We start from the raw sequence: 24,376 nt of genomic DNA, 5'->3' as shown, positions 1-24,376 counted from the left end.
ATTTATTATTATATTATACATGAAGTTATATTAATTGTATCAAAATAAATATGCAAGTCAGTTGTCCTTCATATTTTTAACGCCTAAAATTGGCACAATAGGCTAGAAGGGAAGAAATAGTTATTCTCAGCCTGCTATGGCGATCTTGGCCTCGATCGGTATCATGTCGAGCTCCCAGTGGTGGTCCGATGCGGTTATATGGTGTTTGTGTATACATCCATGGCAATGAGCAGTATATACTATAATATGTTTGTGTATACATCCATGGCAGTGAGAAAGACACAAATTTACATCATTCAACAATAGGCTAAATCCAAGGGGGCTTGGGGAGGGGAGAGTCCACTATAATATGTTTGTTTTACAATCTCTCATCATCACTATACAATGGAGATTATAGTTCTATTTTCTGGTGAAACACTTGTCGCTAGAGTACCTCTCATAAGGTTGAAGAAGTTGAAGGAAAAGTCGAAGTCCTCGAGGAGAAGCCTAGCCAAAGGTCCCTGAAGTTGTCTGGTTCCCCCATTTTTATCTTCTACCCCTCATTTTTGTCACATCACTTCTTCTTTATGTCTCCTCCCCTTTTTTCCTCCTGACATCTTGACACCTTTCTCAATCTTTTGTTCCTTCCTCTTTCCTTTCTCACTTCCTTCCTATTTCCTTTCTTCCTTCCTCATGAGATCCTCCCGGGACTAGGCCTTGAACACCACTTTAGGCCTGATATTTTATCCCTTCCACATATGAAACGGGTTAAACCAATTAAAATGTGTCTCGTATTAGTTTAATAAAAGTTAATTATTAAACCGAATATGTGGGTTGTGCCATGTCACAAATTATTTATATAGATTGTGTTAAGATTTTAAAATTTTTTCTGTTAATTAAGTAGGCCAGTTGTGTTCAAGTTGACCCATATGATCAAATACTTGTAACTCAACTCAACACAAATAATATACACGAATACAAATTGTCACCCCTAAATCTCTTCACCTGTTATTATTATGTTTAATGGAACAACCCAGTTTTGTTTTTGTTTTTAACAAACACGTATTTGGATCGGCTCGGAAACGGATGTGCCACTCTTTCCGGGTCGGGTTTTGGAGATATTGAACAATCTCTCTCTCTCTCTCTCTCTCTCTCTCTCTCTCTCTCTCTCTCTCTCTCTCTCTCTCTCCTCCCTTTTTCCTTTCAATTTCTGTTGCATTGAAGTGCATCACTGCACCATGCTCATCCTTCATTGAAAAGCATGAGAAAGGAGCGGCCGAATCTGTCGCCATAATACTTACATTTTGTATCAAACACGGCTGATTGCTCAACGACATTGCCACCCGCAATGCAGAACAAAGTCAGAAAAACAATATTCACATTAATGATACGTATATTCCACTATATTTATTGTACTTTACATTTTTACCAGATGATAAAGATTAATAAATTCTTCTTCTTCTTCTTCTTCTTCTTCTTCTTCCTATGTTCAAGATAATATTAATACAGAAAAAAAAAAATCACTCACAGAACTGGGCAGCCGTTCACTATAACCCCTTCGGCTGTTGGACAAGAAGCCAGCGGACATCCGTCGGACTCACTGCCCCACCAGTTGAGACTGATATGTTCCATCCCAAAACACAAGTATAACAATACTCCCATGAAGGCTAATCCGGCATCAAGTGCCCCGGATAGCACGTAGTTGTGGCGGCTCCACCACTCACGGTAATACCTGTAAGCAATAAAGCCTGAGATGAAACCAACAAGAATCCAGCTGGTGTAATTGACAGCAGTGGCAGGGGGCATGTTCACTGTTGCCCCTAAGAGCACAGGCATAGTGATGAGTCTAATCCACTGTCTTTGGGGGAAGGCCTTGTGTGCAAGCCAAACTAGGACTGGAGCTATAGCCCCAGCTACAAAAAACCAGTTGATGAGAGCGTAGTGCCCAAGATCTCCAAAAATTCTTCGAGGCCCAATCAGACCCCATACAACAGAAGCATCATAGAATACATGATCACCCGGACAAGTCCATGGGCTGCCGGCTGGAAGCAATTCTCTGTCACATATGTTTGGAATGCTGTCCATAAGCCACCATGCCGTCCCTAAATGCACCAATGCTGCTACTAAAGTACCTACCACCTGAAAAGAATCACTGATGTGATTAAGGGATCAGACCGATGATTATAAATTTTATTGTATCGAGATTGATGAAACACTTTTCCATTTCTATCTAGGAAGTGGGATGCACAGGATAGTTACCTGCGCCACGAACATTGATCTCGGAGGAATCTTCATGTAATGACCAAGCTTGAAGTCTTCCAGAAAGGTGATCCCCTGTTTCATACTTATGTAGCCATATACTTTAAAGCACATGTTGGCAACAGGATACCCTGGATATAGAAACCCAATAATATACTCTGTGATCACATTCAAGGATGGCATCTGCTCCCAAGTGAAAGATTTACTCCTGTTAGAAGACTAATAACTGCATGCAGGAGATATAGTTCTCTTTCGCACAAGGATTAAAACAGTGCATGTCATGCTCATAAGTTTACATTAGGAAGAGTTCATAGACCACAGTTTAACTTTTTCAAGAGCTTCATCTAGACTTGATTATAGGAAGTGAATAGAAAGATAAAATCACCCCAATTCAGCACTCAAATATGAAATATGCTTGTGAGAGTTTACATAGTCAAAAGTAAATGCATAATTTGTGAAATGTGTCCAGAGACGTACCTGATTTGTTGTGGCATTGATGACTCCAACAGGAAGAGTGAAAAATAGGGCAATAGAGCATGCTAGCAAGACGCCCCACCATGGCAATTGGAGTTGATCGTTATAGTACTGGCAAGTAAATATGGTCACCACAATGTTGACCAAAAGGATGCATATGAACCACCATTGAGGAACTTGCTTATATTTTCTCATGAGCTTTGTGTGCACATCCATATTCTTTTCTTGGAGAGCAGACTTGCTTAGCTGCCACATTTCCCTATATCCTTGAAATTGTGAGTGCAACATACTGTATATAATTCAATGCACACCTAGTTCCCCTCCCGCCTCTTTGATTGCACAATATTGATGTAAAAATTAGAGGCAGTTTGAGTTACAAACAGAAAACTTTAAATTTAACTTTATTGAGGACTGTGAGTTCATACTTGAAAGTGGTTAACATGACATACTCAATGCAGTTCTCTTGTAGATAATACCAGGCGATTCCTGGTATAGATGAGTACTGACTTTCTAGGAAACAATTTAAGAAGGCCCATATGGCTCATACATGTACAGAGTATGGACATGCACACATTTAGTCAGATGTTTAAGATAATAGTACTACATTCAGTAATATTTGTTCTACTGAAAAATAGCCTTTCGAGTACATCCAAGTCTTCATTTCCCATGGATGTTACGCACGCAGACAACCTGAAGGATTGCCACTAAGCATCAGTTTTTGGTATGCAAGTCTTGGACATCTGAGCAACAATTATTTGTAATGTATAAAATGCAACTAAGGCCCGTTTGGATACAAAAATACTTTCGTTTCATTTTATCTCATCTCATCATTAGAACTTTCCCAATTTTTCACATAAAATATAATAAACAAATCAATTTTTTCAAATTCTAAAACAATAATAATATCAAAAAATAATATTTTAACAATATTTTATTCAACTTTCAACTTTGATTTAAAACCATCTCATCTCATCTCACTATCCAAACGGGCTAAGAGATGTCCCAATCTAACCACAATCTAGAAAATTTGAGCTACAATTATCCATAATTTACAATGTGCAACCAAGTGACGGCCATCTAACCACAATCAAAGAAAGTGAGTTACAGGTTTTAAACAAACAATTCAAGCAGAAAAGTTGGGTTTACCTTCCATGGAAGAGGAACACATGAACAACAGTGGCAGCAAGGCAGGCAAAACTGATACCATAGTATGTAGCTAAGAAGGTGCTGAGATAGAGAGGCCCTTTATGCTCATATGCATCAATGTCAAGGCGAAAGTTGGAATCTATTATAGCTGAGATATTGTAGCTTTGGCCACTAGAAGTGAAAAGCCCATCTGAGAATATGGGAAACGTCTTGGCTTTATAGATATTAAGCCAATAAGCTGTGGGGGTAATAACATACGCGACGAGGAAAAAACCAGCAGCAATGTTGGCAGTAGCAAACCATGGACTGGCAAGTGGACTTCCAAGGTAAGCCGATATACTGGACCAATCAAAACCCAAAGCACCAATGCCAAGACCGTGAAGTCCTGAGCCTAGCTGTTGGGCAAGGATGGAAGTAGGGAATACCCAACAAATCCAGGAAACAGACGTTAACATGGGGAATAGGTAGCCTGGAAGGACATAGTAAGCGAAGGAGCACAAGAAGGAGATGAGGAAGAACTGATTCCGTGTTAACCCATCCTTGGGCCTCTTCTCTTTCTCGTGTAACGCCCTGTGAATTCATAATACATGCAAGATGACATCTTTGACTACAACAACGGCCAAGTACCATATAAAAAAAAAAAAAAAAAAAAAAGAAATGAAAAAAACAGCGGCTTTAATAATAAAAAAAATCTAGAATTATTCTAAGTATGGAAAAAAGGAAAAAAAAAAAAGTATGGTGTGTAGAAATTAAATAGAATTATTCTTATAAAAAACTATAGATAGCACGATTGACTACAAAATTAATTTTATCATAAAATAGAGTAATACTATTTGAAAGTGTTCATAGCACATACCATACCATCCACCTTATAAAATTTAATTTTTCTATAATTTTCCGGTTTAATGTTTGTAAGTTTGAACGATAAAGCCTAAAATAATAAATTTCGGTTGCAAAACGAGAATCCAACGTGCATGAGATATAACTTAAGAGAAAGAAAAATCTAGAGATAAATTCTACGTCTCGTCAAGCACATCACTTAAAAATATATAATTTTATTCTTTTTATCTCATATTTTATATTCAAATTTGGAATTCTGTATAGCACAGCTGATCAACTTGAAATTGCAAACCTCAACTCAATTTTTTTACTTTTATGATGAGACATACGGAAACTTTGTCGAACGATCAGAGAACATGCCTGAATAGCGAGACTTGCACGAGATTTTGGGGCCACCACATGGCAGCGGGCTCCACCAAGTACCGCCGGAACAGCCCGGCCCACCCGAACCCCAACACCTGCGTCGTTATAACGACGAGCAACGCCACCAGGAACGACATACTCCTTTTATAGAAAATCTTGACGACGCTAACTATGTGAATCGCGTACACGTTACCCGCCCCGGAGTTGGCGAAGATCGTGATCAGCACGTGCTCCTTCACGTTGAACGGACCGGGATTCAGCGTGAACTCCCACCGTCGCCCCTTGAAGAACACTCGGTCTGTCATCGTAGAGGCCATCAGGTGACCGAGCGGGACGACCGCGATCTGAGCCGAGATCGAAGTGATTGACAGAGGCTCTCTGCGGTACCAGAAGAACTGGTTGAGGAAGGAGAGGAGGACACATGCTAGTGTTCCGAGAATCCACGTCCGGAAGGTGAAACTAGGGAGCGAGGGGTCGTCGGTGACCGTAACCGTGAGAGCTACCTGCTCTATGGGAGAGTTCTCGACGTGGGAATCATCTTCCGGTGAAACCGAATCGGAGGATTTTGGTCGGTAGGTCTGCTTCTTCTGAACTGTGAATAAGTGAAAGAGTTGGCGCTTAGCTCAGCGTATGGAAAACAGATCAGGAACCATCGAAATGAAATGGAAACCAAGAGAAGAAACGAGAATCATAATGGAAAATCTTACTGAGAGGAGCCTCGATTTCTTGAACACTGCTCATGGTCTTCTTCAGCCCCGAGGTCCACGTTTGTCAATTTAGATTCCAGGAATCTACTTTTTATTTTTAGATTCATATTGAATATGGTAACGTGTTAAAGACTTTAAAAAGGTTGATGTCGTGGATGATGGAAGCCACCTGTATAACGAATAATCCGGATCATTGCAGGGGGCCCCTTGAGTTTCCAAACAGCTGGATTTTCTTCGTTGCCACGTAGACGTCTTGATGTATCTGGACCGGATTTAACGTACGGTACATTTTTCAAGATTTTTCGAATGAACAGGAGTAAAAATATTAGAAAATAAAACGTGCAAATCTCATAGATTTTTTTAAAAAACAAAGTTTCATCTCAACTCATCATTATAAATTTTTTAAATCTTAACATAAAATATAATAAACAATTTAATTTTTTCAAATCTCAAAATAATAATAATATTAAAAAATAATATTCTAACAATATTTTATCGTCTCATCTCAATTCAACTCAACTCAACTCACTTCAACATCTAAACACACCCTAAATAAATTTAAAATTCAAGTAAAAAAACAACCATTTATTAGTTAATCATACTATTTTTTAAAAAATAGACGCGAGACTTGCATATTTTAAAAGAGTAATATTACGTACAATCGTAGAGTGTGTAAACGCCGTACAGTCGCTTTGAAAAAGAGTAAAATTCATTATTAAAAAATTAATTTCTTTTCATGTAAATCCTATATCTCTAATTATAATCAATATTTTCAATTAATTATTTTACGCATACATCATTAGATCATAATAATAAATAGTATGGAGACAATTTAATTATAATCATTGGTTTTAATTATTTATCTTTTGCATATACATTAGAGAATCATAAATAGCATGGAGACAATTTTAGTTCAAAATGAATGTGACATTGATTTACAAAATCTCGGCAAAGGTAAGGCAAGGTGGTGCAAAAGAAAGTTAAGAAACACATCATTGTGACAAGGCCGCCTGCACATTGGGGGGAGAAGCGTATTAAGACGTGTTGGAATAGAATTTTAGGCCTGCTAATGAGCTTACAAAAGTCAATAAATTTGAATTTTCTAAAGGTTGAATTGAAAGAGAAAATGTTATCTTCAAATAAAGCAACCCATGAAATAATTCATGTTAAGATTTAACTAATTCAATTCATGGATGTCTATCATTCTACCTCTTCTTCTAGTGTAAATTGATCACCAGCACCAACAAGACCACAAGATATTAAGTAAAAAGTCAAGGGTAGTGATAACTGAGTTTTGTTACATTCAGTCATTTCTACATACTCTTTGCGCACTTCATTGATGTAATTGACTAAAACAGTTATTTTTTATTAAAAAAAATGATGCAGCCAATCATATTAATAGAGTGCACAGAGAGTACGTAAAAGTAACTGCACATAGAATTTTTAATACCGGATAGGATCTAGCCAACAACTGTTAATCGGAACGAGCAACTGAGACTTTCCACGACAGTGACGACACCACAGGGACTTCCCTTGGAATACAATCCGATTTGAGCCCTCCCGCTTTCAGAAGCCTGTAAAATGCAAATCCGGAAGAGTCGAAGTGAAGTTTTTTTACAGGTTCCCCCATGCTTGGACGACAAGACCATTGTTGCAAGCTGAGGCAGCATCAATGTACAGGAATAACCTAGTGACCCAGGAAGTAACTGTTGTCTTAGATCGTTCAACTTATACTATAGGACTACATCAATCCCTTTCGTGACAGGTTAGCAGCCAATGAGTAATTTTTTTCCACAAGGGCAATAGATTCAACCAAGGAAACTCCTGCATCAAAACAAAGCTTTTAAACCTCTATTCTGGTCCTATTTTGTTCGGGAGAAAGAGAAAGAAAGAAGGGGGCAGGATTTTGTTCAGCATATGTTTGCTCTGGAATACAAATTGCTTCTAGTAATATCAAAAAGAAAATCTTTTCATCCATATCCAAAGAGATCAATTAATGAGCAAATCATTTTTTTTTTCCCATGAGAACTAGAGTCCTTTAGCAGTAGGAAACACACGCTTTTGCACTAAAACCAACCTCATTAAATGGCCAATTTCATGAACTTTGCTACAAAGAGTCCACTAGTTTGTGATGTCAAAGGGTCAAAGCGCAAGGTCTTTGGTATCCGCCCGCTCTTGCAAGGCCAATTTTTGGCATCCTCCACCTCCCGCAGCTCTAAAAGATGCAAATATACATGGATCAGACAATATAAGAAAAATGGAAATTATAATGACTGATGAGGTTCTGCTCTTCACTTCAAAACTAATGGGAAAAACAGCTTCCACCAAATTTTCAAAAGACAATATGATTGTTTAAATTTCCTAGCTGATATCATTTCCTGAGTATTTTAAGATAGCCTCCTAATTCTCACCCTAGAAAAACGTGGGTTTGAGAACAGATGGCAGTAATAGCTTACCAAGAACAGTAAAGAGTAATTTAATGGGAATTATATCAGCAACTATTAGCTTACTCTACATGACACAAGACCACCATGAAAGATCTGAACTGTTTGACTATACACAAAATGGCATTAAGGCCTTGTTTGGATTCAGAAAGTGTTTCATCTCATCTCATCTCATCATTACAACTTTTCCAAATTCCTATACAAAATATAATAAACAATTCAACTTTTTCAAATCCCAAAACAATAATAATATTAAAAAGTAATATTCTAATAATATTTTTCAACTTTCATCTTTCATCTAAAACCATCTCATCTCATATCATCTTTGAATCCAAACCAACCCTAAGTGTTTCAGAAAAGCTCCATACTTTGTCATACAAATAGCAGGCAAGAGTCTCCAAATATCTTATATGCTAGTAATTAAAATTAAAAACCAAATTTAGAGAATTCAGAGCAAAAAACCCTACCAGCAGAAGCATGTTCCTTGAGAAACTGCTCTACGACATCTTCGTTTTGAGCAACTGTTAAACTAATTTATAGAAAAGGACAAAAAGTAGAAATTAGAAGACAGAAATATGACATAAAATGTGGCTGTTTGTGTTTCAAGATCCATACGAACTGTTAGTGGAAAGCACCTGCAAGTGCTGTAGACCAGTGATCCCCCAACTTTTAGCAGGTTAAAACCATTGCTCAGAAGTCTCAACTGCAATTGAGGAAAAACATATTTTATTGAAAAAGAAAGGTCACGTTAAAATTTAACTACAGCTATAGCAGGGCTTCAAAGCAAATCTTCATCCCATAAGATACATAATTGAAAAATTAAAAAGGCAAAGGAGCAATATTCTGTCATTAGCATATCACTTCAGCAAATGCCTATTGTATCTTCCAAATGAAATTCCAAAACAGAAGTAATATTTTCAGCAACGACGTGCATAATGGATCAGAAACCTGAAGTGCAGTCAAGCTATCAGTTCTTTCTGCATCCAATACACGACGCTGAAGAGTTTTCCAACCCCATTGTTCAAATTTTTGAATATGTCTAATTGACCCATCATGAGTGCACTCTGCATCCACAAGGACCTGAAGTTAAAACCAACAGCCATTAGAATTTGCAAGGAATAAAGATTCATAACTCAGAAAAATCCAACTGACTTAACTGCACAATTTACCTTGTCATAGCCCCGCCTTGAAACCTCACAGTCACAAGCAGGTTGATATAATTCACTTCTAGTGAGCCCAACCACTCCAGAATGCCGCCCATAAAATATGAGTTGTTGATTTTGAGTCGCCCGAACCAACTGTGAAGAAATGGTTTTCATAGCTTTAGTTGCTTTTTTTCTTTCTTTATATGGTCTTCTAGATGTCCACTCCCTGAATGCATCTCCCTTTCCTTCCACTGCACTTTCACCTGTTCAATACTAGACGGAATGATAACGCATCAAAAGCAGGCAGATGATTACTTTCACATGTCAAATCTTAAGCAGGAAGACATTTAAGTTACAAGTAAATGTATCAGCACTATTTTCCAGATTGATTACATGATTTTGAATCTGAATGAAACATCACAGGAAGGAGGGCAAATGTCGTTCCATCAGCAACAAAGAGTCGGCATCGATCACCCAGCGCATATTTCTGTAGCAAAGTTCTACAAGCTGCCATACGTTGGCTTGCAACATCAACTCCAGTTACAGATCCTGATTTGCCAAGAATATCTGCTATCATACACAGTTTAGCACCTGAAGACACAAGATACGTGAGAAAACTTGAATCAGATGAACTTATCAAAACAAAAACAAAAAAAAAACTTGAATCAGATGATCTTAGAAGGCCCTTGTTGCCTTGTTTATCAAGTTAATGATCTCACAGGAGGGTAGATTATAGAAAGTTCCCTGTTCAACCACAATTTATGGCATATAAAGGAAAATATAACACTTGAGACATCACTTTACTGGATTATTATACCGTTACACCCTAAATTGTTTCTAAGTCAGAGGTCAGCACAATATTTTGATACTGAACAGTGCACAGTCCCAAACAAAAATCAGGTGACAACAATGTTTGATCATCATTAGAAGTACCATTAACAATGACAGCACAGAAACAGAATTGTTCTATCGCTGAAGCTGCAAAATATGAAATCCCCATGTTGCTGTAGCCAGATATACATGTTAATTTAGATTGAAGTAAGCAGTAGCCTGTCTAAATGAGGATGCATAGTAATACAGGTGTGGAACAAATACATACCAGGGGCAGCACAGAGATCAAGGACATGATCTCCTGCTGAAACATCTAGTGCTCTGACGGCAGCTCCAGAGGCCGCATCAATTCCGTACATCTGAATGCCAATCCGAAGTAAACAACAAAGAATGCTATTAGAAAGATTTATAAACTGAAACTAAAATCACACAAGTTTGATGGTCAAGTACCCCCAGAAAGCCAAATGACGCCAAACAAAAAAGTTGAAAATCAGATTCTTAGCTTCGACTTAGGATCTGAGAAAAAAAATCCCAATTACCAAGAAAATTGAAGTAAAATTGATTCCTAAATTCAAAGCAGGATAAAGGAAGACAACTGATTGGGGTCTGTATAATCATGTCCTTCCGAAAGTGTAAAATGAATATAATATTCTTGAAAAAGAGGGCAACTAAGATCAAGTTCAAGTTTTGCTAGACATTGCAGACGAGTTAACATGTCAACGGCAGATATAAAAGCAGCGCCCCTTAATATCTTATGCGCTCACCTTGCCTTCTCGGTACGCCCTTGAGCTAGCAATCTGAATATCAGGCGGAAGAGAATAGAACCCAGGTAACCAACCCACTTTCTCAAGCTTGCATTTCATCTCATCTTCAATCTCTTCAACAAAATCTTCAGAACTAGGTTTCAACCTACACAAAATAATGACAATGAATGAAAACAAAAATCATAATATAAACATAAAAGTAAAAATCCAGAAGTCGCAGACAAAAAATAAATAAATATAGTAAGTTCCATTGGTGGCAGTATATCAAGCTTTGCTTTGTTTTGGGCAAAATTAAATTCTGCGAAGCACCTTAACATCGACGAAAATGAATGAAATTGGTGATATAGCGAGTACCTTACGTAACGAGGGGTCGAAACCCTTGCAGTGTACATCGAAGGATCAAGCCCATTTTCCAGGAGAAAATCAAGGAACGCGTCCGGCAACGGTAATCTTGAACTTTCTTCCATGAAATAGGAGGTCGCACCGTCACAGGCCTGTAAAATAGCAGAAGAAAATTGATTGGAGGAGACTTTAGGGTTCGCACATGTAAGAGCATTAGGGATTTTCCTATTTTTCAAATTTTGAGTAATATATATAGCTTTTTTTACTTTTAGCTAATTATTTAAAATTTAAAATTAATATTGAATTAGTCATTATATTCATTATAATAATAAAATATTATTATTTTATATTTTTATATTTTTAATTTATTATTATTTTTTAATTATTTATTTATTTTATTTCATAATCTTCAATAACCTTCAACAATCATATTTATTTTTATTTTTATAATTTAACAATTTATAATATAATAATCTCATATATATATAGATAGTAAAATCTCATATATAAATAAAAATATCATATCTATAATATAATAATTTTAAAAATACTTTTAGACTTGTTATAATTCTTTTCATATTTAAAAAGAATAATAAATTTATTATAATTTATATTTTAGATGAAAATAATTTAAATAATTTAATATAAAGTAAATATAAATAATATTTATTAAATTTAAAAATAAAAAGATATTTGACTAATCTAATTACAATGCTCGAACAACTGAAATATTGAAGTAAAATCAAATAATTTAATTTACTTTTCGCCCCTATACTTTCGTGATTTGTACTTTATGCGTCTAAATTACTATAGATTTTGCAATGCAATTGGTCAACAAACCACTTGTTATGAATTTGCAATTATACAAAAATTTAAAATATTATTATATTTTAGAATAATATTAAATACAGTCTTAAAATAGATAAATAACATATATTTTAAAAAAAAACAATTGAGTTTTGCTACTTATCATCCTCACACACTATATACCAAATTTCTTTTTATTTTTTTATTTTTTAAAATTTCTTTTATTAAACTTATTGAATTCTTCTACTCATAATTCATATACCACACATTTGGTAAGAGAAAAAAATAATGTAGTGTGTGAAGATGATGAAATGCTGTTGAAAAAAGATATATTTATTCCTGCTGTGTTTTTGAACTGCATTCAATATACGCAAGTGCACCAATCAGCTTTCTGAGAATACTCAACTATTATTTATTATTTTATTTTTATGTTTTAATATTATTCACTACTATTTAATATTATATCATTACTTTTTTATTACTATTTACAGAATATATGAAATTATCTCACTATCCAAACATAGCAATTAATCACAGATGAGATATGAATGATAATAAATAATGAATAATTTATAAATAATAATATAAAATTATTATTTACCAAACACATTAAAACTCATTACTTAATCTCAAGAAAGAAAACAGCATTGAAATGAAAATTGTACATAATATTTTTTAATAAGAAACAACGTGAAATCACAATACATGTGCACATGAACAAACATCAGCGTACATTCAAAGCCTTTCCCAAACTTGTGTAGCAATAATTTCACAACTGTCTTCTGTATATTATATTGATATAAAAAGTTAAAAAATAGAAAAACACTTGTTGCAGGCGATCTACGCAAGTGATTGCGCACCTATCCAACGTGACAAGTGAAATGGTGCGGTTTAGATAAGGTTAATGAAACGAATCGTTTGGGTTTAAGGAATTGGGCGGGATTGAATTTGAGCTACATGCACCTTCTTCTTCTCTGGTTGGAGCCCGAAACACCCTTCTCTCTTTTCTGGTTTGAGCCCCGATGCCTTGCAATCTGCTTCTCTTCTCTAGGTCGTCAGTTCTCTTCTCTCTTCAAGCCGTCGAAAGCTCCCATTTTTCGTGCATAATCTCTTCTCTGGTTTAACCCCATATTTTGGTTTGAGCCCTAATATTCTCTGCGTACCTTCGTTGCGCCTCTTTCCCACGAACACAGCTGCGGCCACCGGTTTTATCTCTCTCTCTCTATATATATATATATATATCTCTCTCTCTCTCTCTGTAACAAATAAATGCAGTTGATTAATTTTGTGTTGTGCATATATTTTGATTTTGTGATTATGAATTTAGGTTTTTACATTCTCTATCAATAAAAAAGGGTAAGAATCAAGCAACTGAAACCTAAGCTTCTAAGTTCTCAGGTAATAAAATTTAGGGGAAAAAGATATGAAAAAAATGAAAAAAAATTGTTGTTGGCAGGCTGGTTGGTTTATTGGGCATTTTATATTAATTCTGAATTCTTGTTTTTGGTTTATTTGAAAGTACTCTTAGATGCCTTGGATTTATTTGAGTACTGAGGTAATAAAATTCAGGGGAAAATGTTACAAATTGCGTGAGTAGAGTACTCTCAGATGCCTTGGACTTATTTGAGATTGAGTTCTGAGTTGCCTCTTTTTTATTTGTAAGGCTTTAAAAGATTTTAAAAAGTGGGGTTGATAGATAGAAAGCCTACAGATGAGTCGTGCATTTATGTGGAACTTCCATATGATCATGCCCCTTTCTAACTCCGTGTGTGTGTGTGTGTGAGAGAGAGAGAGAGAGAGAGAGAGAGAGAGAGAGAGAGAGTGTTGTGTGCTTAACAGTCCAAAATCCTGACCAGAAGTTCTTCCAAATATTTCAAGTTTTCAACCCTATTAGGCCAAGCCCCCCACCAAATTGTTCCTTGACAGAAATTCACAAATACTTCCAAATTCTTTTATTTCCACCAACAGAATGCTTATCATCATGTTATAATGTTTTTATCAAAAAAATTAAAGCACTTGAAAAAGTAAAACTTACGAAAGAAAACCAAAAATTTGCTCCTATGTCTCATCTTAAATAGGAATGGTATTCTTTTCTTTGTGGGTTTAACTGCATACATATATTCTGCTATCAGATGACAATCTAAATGGTAAGAGTAAACATGTTGATGCGTGTGATTTGCTTGTACATGGAGGACAACATATTTTCTTTTCTTTGATCCAATGGTTGTACTCTGTAGGAGCTTTCAGACGTGGTACAAGTATACTCGAGGTCCTCAACTTGTGTTGCAGTGAATCACATGTGTAGGGCAAGTAGAAATAAAACAGAGAGGAAAAAGACCAAAAAAATTAAAGATTTGTTTCATCCAGGACTGCTCACTGTTATTGTGATTCTAATTAAGATATCATATATAAAGTGCAGCTATCAAATTAAGCTCATTTCATTATATCTTATCTACTTGATTGTCTCTATTATTTTGCTTGTGAGAGTGATTGTTTTGTCGTGTGCAGGCATATTGTAACTTGCAAAGTTTTGGTAATATAGAATTGAGCTATTATTCAAAGTTTTGCAAAATTTTGGTAATGTGCAAAGCTTTGTAATGTGCAAAGTTTTGGTAACTTGCAAAGTTTTGCTTGTTATATGCAAAGTTTTGGTAATGTGCAAAGTTTTTGTGTTCTTTAGTTGATTTGTTGACATTGTCTTCATTAGGATGTCATCTTCAGCTTCTTCATGGATTTCGACGAATAACCCAATGTGCACTTGTGGGAAGCTCGCAAAACTTAAAACATCGAATACGCCAAGAAATCCGAGCCGATCATTTTTTGGGTGTCCAAACTACAATACAGAGGTATAAATTTTTTAGTATAACTTTGACGTGTAATTGAGTTTCTACAAAAATTTGATATTTTACGTTTGTTTCTTTATAATTAGGTATTACCACATTGCAACTATTTCAAATGGGCAAATTACAGTGAGGAAAGAGGAAAAGCTTCGAAGAAGGGATGAAGAGATTGTAAAGTACAAGTTGGAAATTCACAATGACCAACTTGATATTCAAAGGCAACAAGCAGACATCCGGCGTGAACGCACACTACTTCGTGTTTGTTGAATTATTTTTATATTAATTTCATTATATTGCGTCTGTCAACAATGAAACCATATTACTAGAGGGAACTTTGTATATACTTTTGTGGCCTTTGTTGTGTATAAACTTAAGCAACTAGTTGAGAAATTAAGATGTAAACAATGCATGCGCATTAATATTCTTGTATATAACTTATCTATGTATGAAGCTGGGAAGCGTTTCCTAAGATTATTTGTTCCAATGAAAGTATTTTAAACAGGTTGATACCAGATATTATCCTAATACATCAGGTTGATACCAGATATTGGCAAAAAGAAACCAAGCAACTATTCACAAATTACATGGAAAATTACACAACTCAGTAGCATAACTTCAATAACTTGAATACACTTTAACAAAATGTAACTTCAACTCAACCAATTACAAAATGTTACATCACATTAGCTTTTCCTTGAATTCGTGTACCGAAAATGCAAGTAACTACTATTACATTCACTAACATTGTACAAATATTATGGTGGGACCGGCACGGCCACATTTCTTCTCTAATAGCTACAATGAAGCGAAAGGGTATCTGAGTGTTTTTTCATGTCAGAGCAAATCATGCAAGAAATTCATCTGCATAACTTCAGTTATCTTCAATCTTTAGTCGATCTAGCGAACCTGCAAAAGTGTTAAAAGTTATCCTTAGATAGAGGGAAACAATGATTTATATATATAAGAATCGTTCAGATATCTAAGGGTGAGTTTAGTTACCAAACTCATTTCAACTCATCATTATAATTTTTTTAAATCTCAATACAAAATATAATAAACAATTCAACTTTTTCAAATCCCAAAATAATAATAATATTAAAAAATAATATTCTAACAATATTTTATCATCTCAACTCAATTCAACTCAACTCACTTCAACATCCAAACACAACCTAAATCACCTATTATAAAGAAGATTTTGGATAATGGGGCAGAATTCATAAATTTTTTAAAACATTCTGGAGCCAACTAACCTTTAAGAGCTCATCTCTCCCACACCCTGACAAGACCTGAACTTTTTTCCTTGTCCGCTCCTGCAAAAGAGGCTTGACACCCGGCTAACAGTTTTCCTCACTCCAATTTTTTGAAGTTTTACACGCAGCTCTCACTGCTTATTTAGCTCTCACTGCTCTCAATCCAATGGGAAAACTGCATGAAGAGAGATTTGGAAAAAGGGGCAAAGAAATCACCTCCAACTATATACATTCCCTAGGTGCGTGGCGAAAATCTTTTTTATTTTTATTTCTTACTTAAGTTTGTTAATGTGAAATATTTTTGTGATTATTTGTTCGATATCCCTGTCAAGAAAAATTAATTACTTTAATTAGATTTGAATAGCATGGAATCTAATATTCTCTCAAAAGCAAGAACAGAGACTAAAGTAGTGCATTCATCAGAAAAAGTGAAAAAAAAGAAGCATAAATCCTAATTAATCCTAGAAAGTGGGTGACTCTTTTAAAGCAAAAGCTACTATCTTTTTCACTCCTGTGGCTGATATCTAACCCCTTCTTACAGGGATTTTAATACTAAAGCATGCTCTTTTTTTTTTTTTTTTGTGACATTTAGATGGTTCACCTTTTTCATTCTTAGAAGTTTTAGTTGCAAAAATAGAAATAAATAAATAAAGGTGTTCTTGTAGCTCAATGTACAACCAAACCTTATTACTTGATCACGTGCATAACTTTTCGGTTGGTTGATTCTTCAGAGGAGATCGTCCGCATCTCAATGATTATTCGATTGTGCTTTAATACGTCCACTCAGTGACTTTCATCTCAATGATTCTTCGGTTGTGTTTTAATACCTCTACTCATTGACTTTTCCTTTTTTCAACCAAAGAGATTTGGGGGAGTTGGCTTTATTGAGGAAGAGATTTGGAGAGATGGAAGGAAGCAGCTTTCGATTTAGGAGGGAGACAGAGGAATAGTTCTGCTTTCGATTTAGGAGGGAGACGGTCCGGAGTAGTTCAGTTTTTCTTTGTTTAATTGCTTTTCTTTTTTTAGTTCTTATAATTACATAAATACCCCTGTTACCTGCCATGTCATCTTTCGGTACATAATTGGTATGCAGTCTGCTTGTATATAGCAGAATTGTGAAAAATAACATATAGAAATCCCAAGATGGCATGGAAAGGTACTTCCAGTGGTATTTTTCTGTAAAGAGTGTCTACTACATGCATATGCATATGGCAGCACAATTGAGCCTCAAAGGTGAGTCCTTAAACAAAGGAGATTTTTATATTTGTTGGAAACAACTATGGGCTTTACCTGTTGCTAATGTAGTCAAGATTTTTTTTTTTATTATATATAAATCCAGAAACTCTAATCATACCACTAATCATTATATATAAATCAACTGGACCAATCGATTTTTCTAGTCCGAATTGAAAATTTCATACCCCTAATCATCGTTACCCCAATATTAATACTAATTTTAATAAATTATATTTCATTATCTAGGAATTGGGCCACCCGCACACGATAGGCATGCAGGCATATGCCCGCAAACAATAGGTTTTGGAGGGCAGGGCCCGGGTTGGCCGCAAGCCCACTTGACTCATTATATATATAAATTTTAAAAAAATAAGATTTGTAATGAAACTTTAAGGTTTCAATCCGAAACCCTAATTTTTTTTAGTTTTCGGATTGAATCCTAAATCAAGTTAGGGGCTCATTATGAAACCCCTTACCCAATTTATTTGGGTTTTTATAATTGAAACCCTAAACTACTTTGGATTTTCAAAATGAGAGATTCTTCGTAGTATTTTGGTCATCTTTATTTCTAGCGTAGCCTCAGAGTCCGTAGTATTTTGGTTATCTCTATTACTTCAAGAATTATTTTGAATGGAATCGTTTCTCCGTTTTAACTACCTGAATTCCATTCAAATCTTCATTATATTATCATTCAAACAACCTGATTTTTTGTTTGAACAGAGTTCATCATTTCGCGCTTAAAAAGTAAGCAGTTGTCTCGTCAACATGTCCATTCAAACAACTAAAATACATCCGAATGGAAAAATAATCAATTTTGTCCTAAAAAGTTTTGCCCCACAAGATTACATTTGTTGTAGTGTAAAGCACTAGCAAAATACTCTACATTTGATGCCAATTGGTCAGATATGGATCCTTCTTTAATGGCCTACATTTTGGTTTTAGTAAATAATGACAGAAGTCACACATGAACTCCTTATGAATTGATGAAAAAGTTATTAAACCCAATATTTTTTTACAATCTTTTAGCTTATAGAAATAATAATCAATAGGTGATAATCTAAAACATTTCAAATCATAGTTATTTCAATTAATAAATGAGAAAAGAAAAAAATGGATTTAGATTTTCTAGAGTTTTTGTATATTCAAACCTTAGAATTACAGTATGAGAGAGATAGACATATAAAATAAGTTTCATGATATTTATAATTACTTAAATTAATGAACATTTAATGTTGTCCGAAGAATTGTGATCTCTATGGCAAATGCTCTTTTTGCCATAAATGAATGGAGGATACAAGTTTCCAATAGAAGATAGAAATTTATTTATATTAACTATCAAATGCAACTAGGGAGTAATTACAAATATTGGAAGAGTAATGACCGGTAGATAATTAGAAGAAAATCATAGAGAGCCCTAGAAGTAGGAGAAATATTGTTTTGTCCCACGACGACTTCGTTTTGTCTCTACATGTTTGAAGTCTAAACAAAATCGTCGGTCTCTAACTTTGAAGAACAGTCTTGAAGGAGTAGGTTCGACAATGGAAAAACAAGAGGAAGATGTTAATCGAAGAAGAATGTGTAGGGTCGAGGCATTTCTAGATTTATTTCCGCCTGGTATTTGCTTCATGCCCACAGATGAAGAGTTGATCTATCATTACTTGATCAACTAGAATAAACCTTTGCACCCCAACATAATCCATGAACTCGATATCTACAACTACAATCCCAATCAACTAGTTGGTACACATATTCTTTGTTTTTTTGGATTTACTTCATTTATTCTATGAATAATGCTAGATACACTGATGGGTTGTACAAACGTCACACACTTCTTTTAAAAAGATTGAGGTCTACTATTAAAAAATTAATTTTTTCATGTAAGTCTTATATTTATTCATTATTTTAAAAGGAGTATGCAGTGCTTGCGCCCTGATCTATTACTACAAATATCATTTTCAGCTTATTACACACTAGCTAGCTAATATGTTGATGATGGTCGACGTATAGAGATGTATTACAGACCAGGAGAAGAGAAAGTAATGTACTTCTTCAGTGGACTGGTTTAGAAGAATCAAAATGTAAGCCATCCAAGTCAAGTTGCTGGTGACGAATATTGGAGGGCAATGAGAGGAGATCCTCCCATTCCAAGCAACGGTCCTACAATTGGATTTGCAAAGTCACTTGCCTATTACCAAGGGAAATCCTCTAAAGAAGCAGATAGAACTAAAACCAATTATTTAATACAAGAGTATATTATTAACAAGAACCTCATTGTTTCCACTACATCAAGTAGCGCTCCACCTCCCATTAAGGTATGTACGTATCAAATTATTTGTTCTTTTTTTTTAGAAATTAAAGAGAAATGTTGCCTATACGGCTACACCTCGTTTCTTGTCCATTAAGTTTTTTATTAATTTTTTAAAACATTTTAATATAGATAAATAATATATTTCATCCATCATATCCCTAAGATTAATGTCATTAATATTATAATATTATCTGTGTTGTAAAATTGAAGAAAAGTAGTAAGAGAATTGAAAGACCATAATATCTAAAACTAGTTCTCCAGGAACTAAATATTATTTCTCTCAACTTCCTTATTGTGTGTCTACAACAAATTCTCCTCAAGACATCCTTTTATAAGCATGAGAGGATACATAATATTAAATGAATATATGAACTTAAAGAATGACAATAGATGAATGAAAGGGATACATGAACATGAGAAATATGAATTCATGAATATTCAAGAAGTCTAATGGTTATCCATCAAATATATGGAATGTATTTTACTACATTCATATATTTACAACACTCCTCCTTGGATGACCATACACAAAAAATATGCCTTGTTAAAACCTTTACAAACAAAACCTAGTAGGAAAAATTTGTGGCGAAGGAAAAAAAGTACAACATTCTAATGTGCGTTTGAATGATTTACGATTGCCTTATTAGAATTTTGTAAAGAAAAAATCCTATGAGAAAAACTTTAGTGAAGGAAAAATAATACAATACGGATTATAATTGACTTCCCCTTATAAGTATGTAAAGTTTCAATTGTTGATGATGAAAGATCATGGAGCCGTCACATTTCAATATTGTGTACCGACTTTTTGAATGTAGCAGTTGGTAAAGTTTTAGTGAATAAGTCTGCCAAATTATCGCTTGACTGTATTTTCTTGACATCAATGTCGCTGCCCTTTTGAAGCTCGTGTGTATAAAAGAATTTTTGTGAAATATGTTTGGTCCTATCACCTTTGATGCAACCTCCTCTTATTTGCATAACACATGTCGCGTTGTCTTTATATAATATTGTTGGGCTACCTTTGATTGTCGGTAAACCACACTTTTCTTGAATATATTGAATTATTGATCTTAACCAAATGCATTCATGGCTTATTTCATGAATTGCAATAATTTCTAAGTGATTGGAAGAAGTAGCAACTATTGTTTGTTTAACAGATTTCTATGAAATAGTTGTACCTCCATATGTAAATAGGTATCCTGTTTGAGAATGTTCTTTATGCGGATCATATAGATAACCTGTATCTGTATATCCAATTAATTGTGTACTTGATTCTTTTGGATAAAATAATGAGAAATCTTTAGAACGGTCCATCTGTTTTTCCCCAACCAACAACCCTTCAATGGTTGACTTCCACGTAACCAACTCAGTTCTACTATCATGTGCCCCCACTGCATAGAATCACGCACGCATTCTCTCATTCTTTCCCCATTCTCTCCCACGAAACCTAGGAACCCAAGGTGTTATGGCTCTCCATTCTCTCCCACGACCCTCTCCGCCATGAGGGAATCGAGGGAAAAAAACCCAGATTCTCTTTTTAGTTTCTAGTCAATTGCAATCATGAACCTGCTTATTAAAACCCTACCACGACGATTTTGGTAAGGCTTTATATTTTCATTGTTTGAACAAAGAAGAGAAGAAATGGATAGACATGATTGATCTGTCCTCCTCCTCGTGATTCTGGTAAGGCTTTATATTTTCGTTGTTTGCCACTGTTGGTTATGGTTCTTTTCCTACAGACTTGAGTATAAATTTTCCAAAGTTTTTTGATTTTCGATTTACATGGGGATTTCTATAAAGTGTTTTACTTTCTGAGTCGAATTTTTTTTACAGATCTAAATCTAAAAATTTGTAAGTTAATTTTTTTTTTAAGATTTTGTTCTTTATCTTTTTTTTTTCTACAGATATGAGAGAGAAATCTTTTTCTTACGTTTTGCTGGTATTTTTTCTCCTCTTCACTTGCAATAAATACTTAAATTTTGGTATCTCTTTTCTGATCGGCAACAAAGAAAGGTAATAGCCTCTCTCTCTCTCTCTCTCTCTCTCATTTTCGTCTTCAACCGTTAATATCAAGGCAAGTTTAATTAATTGTGTTGTATTCCTCTCATTCTTTACTGGATTTTTTTTTTCTACAGATTTGGTACTTTTGCCCTAGAATTTGTGGACAATTTTCATGTAGGCGTAATGGGCAACAGACTGGTGGAGGTGAACACTGCTGGCAGTGGAACTCTACTAAGCGGTGAAACTGGAAGCACAACAAAGTTGAGGTTCCCATGAAGAGGATATCAACTTACTATTTATTTGTCTTTTCTTTCCCATGTGAACGAGTGTAACTTGAATTTAGTATAATTTGTGAGGTGACAACACGTAATAGGAAGGTTGTCATTTGAAGAAAATTAGCTCGACCACTTAGAAGCGATTCTGTAAAATAATCTCATGTTGATCATACTACAAAGATAACAAATAACATGTTTGACTCCATTAAAATACCTTTAAGTTGGCGCAGAATTATATCTTGCTAGTAAGTTGACTGAAAATGCAATACCAGGTCTTGTACAATTTGTAAGATACATTAAAGTATAAATTGCACTAAGGTATGATACTACAGGACTAATAATTTCTTTATCCTTCCCTCGAGATCGAAAATGATCTTTCTCTACATCAAGTGATTGAGCAACCATTGAAGTGCTCAAAAGGTGAGCTTTATTCGTATAAAAGTGCTTCAAGACTTTTTCTATACATATAGTTTGATGAACTAAAATTTCATTTGAGAAATGTTCAATTTGTAGTTCAAGACAAAATTTGATTTTTCCAAGATCTTTCATTTCAAATTTATTTTTCAAATAAGTCACAATTTTCGTTAGCTCTTTTGAAGTCCCAACGAGATTTAGGTCGTCTACATATATTGCAATAATTGCGAATCTAGACTTTGACTTCTTAATGAAAACATGAACAAATTGGATTATTCTCAAATTCTTTTATCAATATATATTCGCTAAGACGATTGTATCACATACGTCCGAATTGCTTTAGACCATATAATGATTTTTATAACTTGATAGAATGAATACTACCAGATTTATGTTTCGGACAGTTTATATTATTTAGGGATTTATATATATATATATATATATATATATATATCATTATCTAGTGATCCATATAAATATGTGGTAACCATGTCTATTAAATGCATATCCAAAATTTTTATGACTCTATCAAGCTAACCAAAAATCTGAATGTAATTGAATCTATTATAGGAGAATATATTTTTTGATAATCAATACCAGGTTTTAGCGAGAAACCTTGTGCAACAAGTTGTACTTATATCTCACAATTTCATTTTTCTTATTACGTTTACGTACAAATACTTACTTATATCGAACAGGTGTAACACCTTTAGGTGTTTAAACTACAGGTCTAAATACTTCATGTTTTGCAAGTGAATTCAATTTTGCATTAATTACATTTTTTTCATTTCGGCCAATCATTTCTATGTCGACATTTGGCGAAGGTTTGTAATTCAATTTCATTATTACTTCTTGTAATGTCAATGGCAACTTTAAATGAAAATATATTGTCGACAATAATTTTACTTCTACCACATAATTCTTCTATACTTACATAATTTATCGAGATCTTGTTATTTTCAAGTACATATTCCTCTTCAGGATATTCTTTTTAAGTGGATTCTTTTTTAGGAGAATTTGGTGTGAAAATTTGAATGGATCAATTGATTTTGTTGCCTGTTTTGTGGGTATGGTTTCTTTAGGAACATCAATTTCTTTTTCTTTTGCTTTTCTATTTTGGGGAATCTTATCATTTGCACCAATAGATCTTCCATGCTTTAAGCATGTCTTAGATTCGTTTGCTGCTTGATTTCTTAATTGTCTAATAGAGATTTCAATCCTCACAAAAATATTAGCAGCTAGAATATGAGATTTTATTATTTTCTTACTATTAGTAAATGCATCCGGTAATTGATTTGCAATACCTTGTAAATGAATAATCCTCTAAACTTCCAATTCATATTGATTTGTCTGAAGATCAATATGAGATAATATCGAAGCATTTCATGTTATTTCTCTTTATTCTCCAGACACATTTTCTTCTCCTAATGGTGGGAAAATTGTTTCATTAAAACAACATTTTTCAAAATGTACCTTAAAAATATCACTAGTTAAAGGTTTAAGGTATCTAGTAACAAGAGAAAAAAATCCAATATAAATTCTAAGTCTTCATTGAGGGCCCACTTAGTGCATTTTGGAGGTACAATTGGAATATATACAGCACAACAAAAAATACGAAGATGAAAAATATTTGGTGGTTGATCAAAAACAAGTTGCAATAAGGAGTATTTATTATGGGTAGTTGGTCTAATCCGAACTAATGATGCAGTATGTAAAATTGTATGTCCCCAAACAGAAACAAGTAGTTTTGTTCTCATAAGCATATGTCTAGCAATTAATTGAAGTTGTTTAATAAACGATTCAGCTAAACCATTCTAAGTATGTACATGAACAACTGAATGTTCAACACGAATTCCTATTGACATACAATAATCATCAAATACTTGAGATGTAAATTCTCCTGCATTATCCAATTTGATAGATTTGATTGGATAATTTGGAAATTGAGCTC

The 24,376-nt window shown here is 34.3% G+C and overlaps 2 protein-coding genes across 2 annotated transcripts; both read right to left on the bottom strand.

Moving 5' to 3' along the window:
- Positions 1-1,195: 1,195 nt before the first annotated feature.
- LOC109003924 (oligopeptide transporter 7-like) lies at positions 1,196-5,856 on the bottom strand. Its single transcript, XM_018982270.2, has 6 exons — positions 5,769-5,856; positions 5,059-5,653; positions 3,859-4,428; positions 2,716-2,971; positions 2,239-2,421; positions 1,196-2,118 (listed from the first exon to the last, which is right to left on the bottom strand). The coding sequence occupies exons 1-6, from the start codon at positions 5,800-5,802 to the stop codon at positions 1,504-1,506; spliced, it is 2,253 nt and encodes a 750-aa protein (XP_018837815.2). The 5' UTR covers positions 5,803-5,856; the 3' UTR covers positions 1,196-1,503.
- Positions 5,857-6,920: 1,064 nt separating this feature from the next.
- On the bottom strand, positions 6,921-11,509 carry LOC109003922 (ribosomal RNA small subunit methyltransferase F-like). Its single transcript, XM_018982268.2, has 10 exons — positions 11,307-11,509; positions 10,953-11,097; positions 10,457-10,547; positions 9,751-9,948; positions 9,382-9,620; positions 9,161-9,292; positions 8,848-8,915; positions 8,680-8,741; positions 7,846-7,983; positions 6,921-7,592 (listed from the first exon to the last, which is right to left on the bottom strand). Exons 1-9 carry the CDS (start codon positions 11,417-11,419, stop codon positions 7,850-7,852), a joined length of 1,182 nt encoding a protein of 393 aa, XP_018837813.1. The 5' UTR covers positions 11,420-11,509; the 3' UTR covers positions 6,921-7,592; positions 7,846-7,849.
- Between the last annotated feature and the right edge of the window lie 12,867 nt (positions 11,510-24,376).

Source organism: Juglans regia, chromosome 8 (assembly GCF_001411555.2).
Source record: "Juglans regia cultivar Chandler chromosome 8, Walnut 2.0, whole genome shotgun sequence".
NCBI classification, from domain to species: Eukaryota; Viridiplantae; Streptophyta; class Magnoliopsida; order Fagales; family Juglandaceae; genus Juglans; species Juglans regia.
The sequence above is the reverse complement of the archived record's forward strand: the minus strand, read 5'-3'. Positions and strand labels throughout refer to the sequence as shown.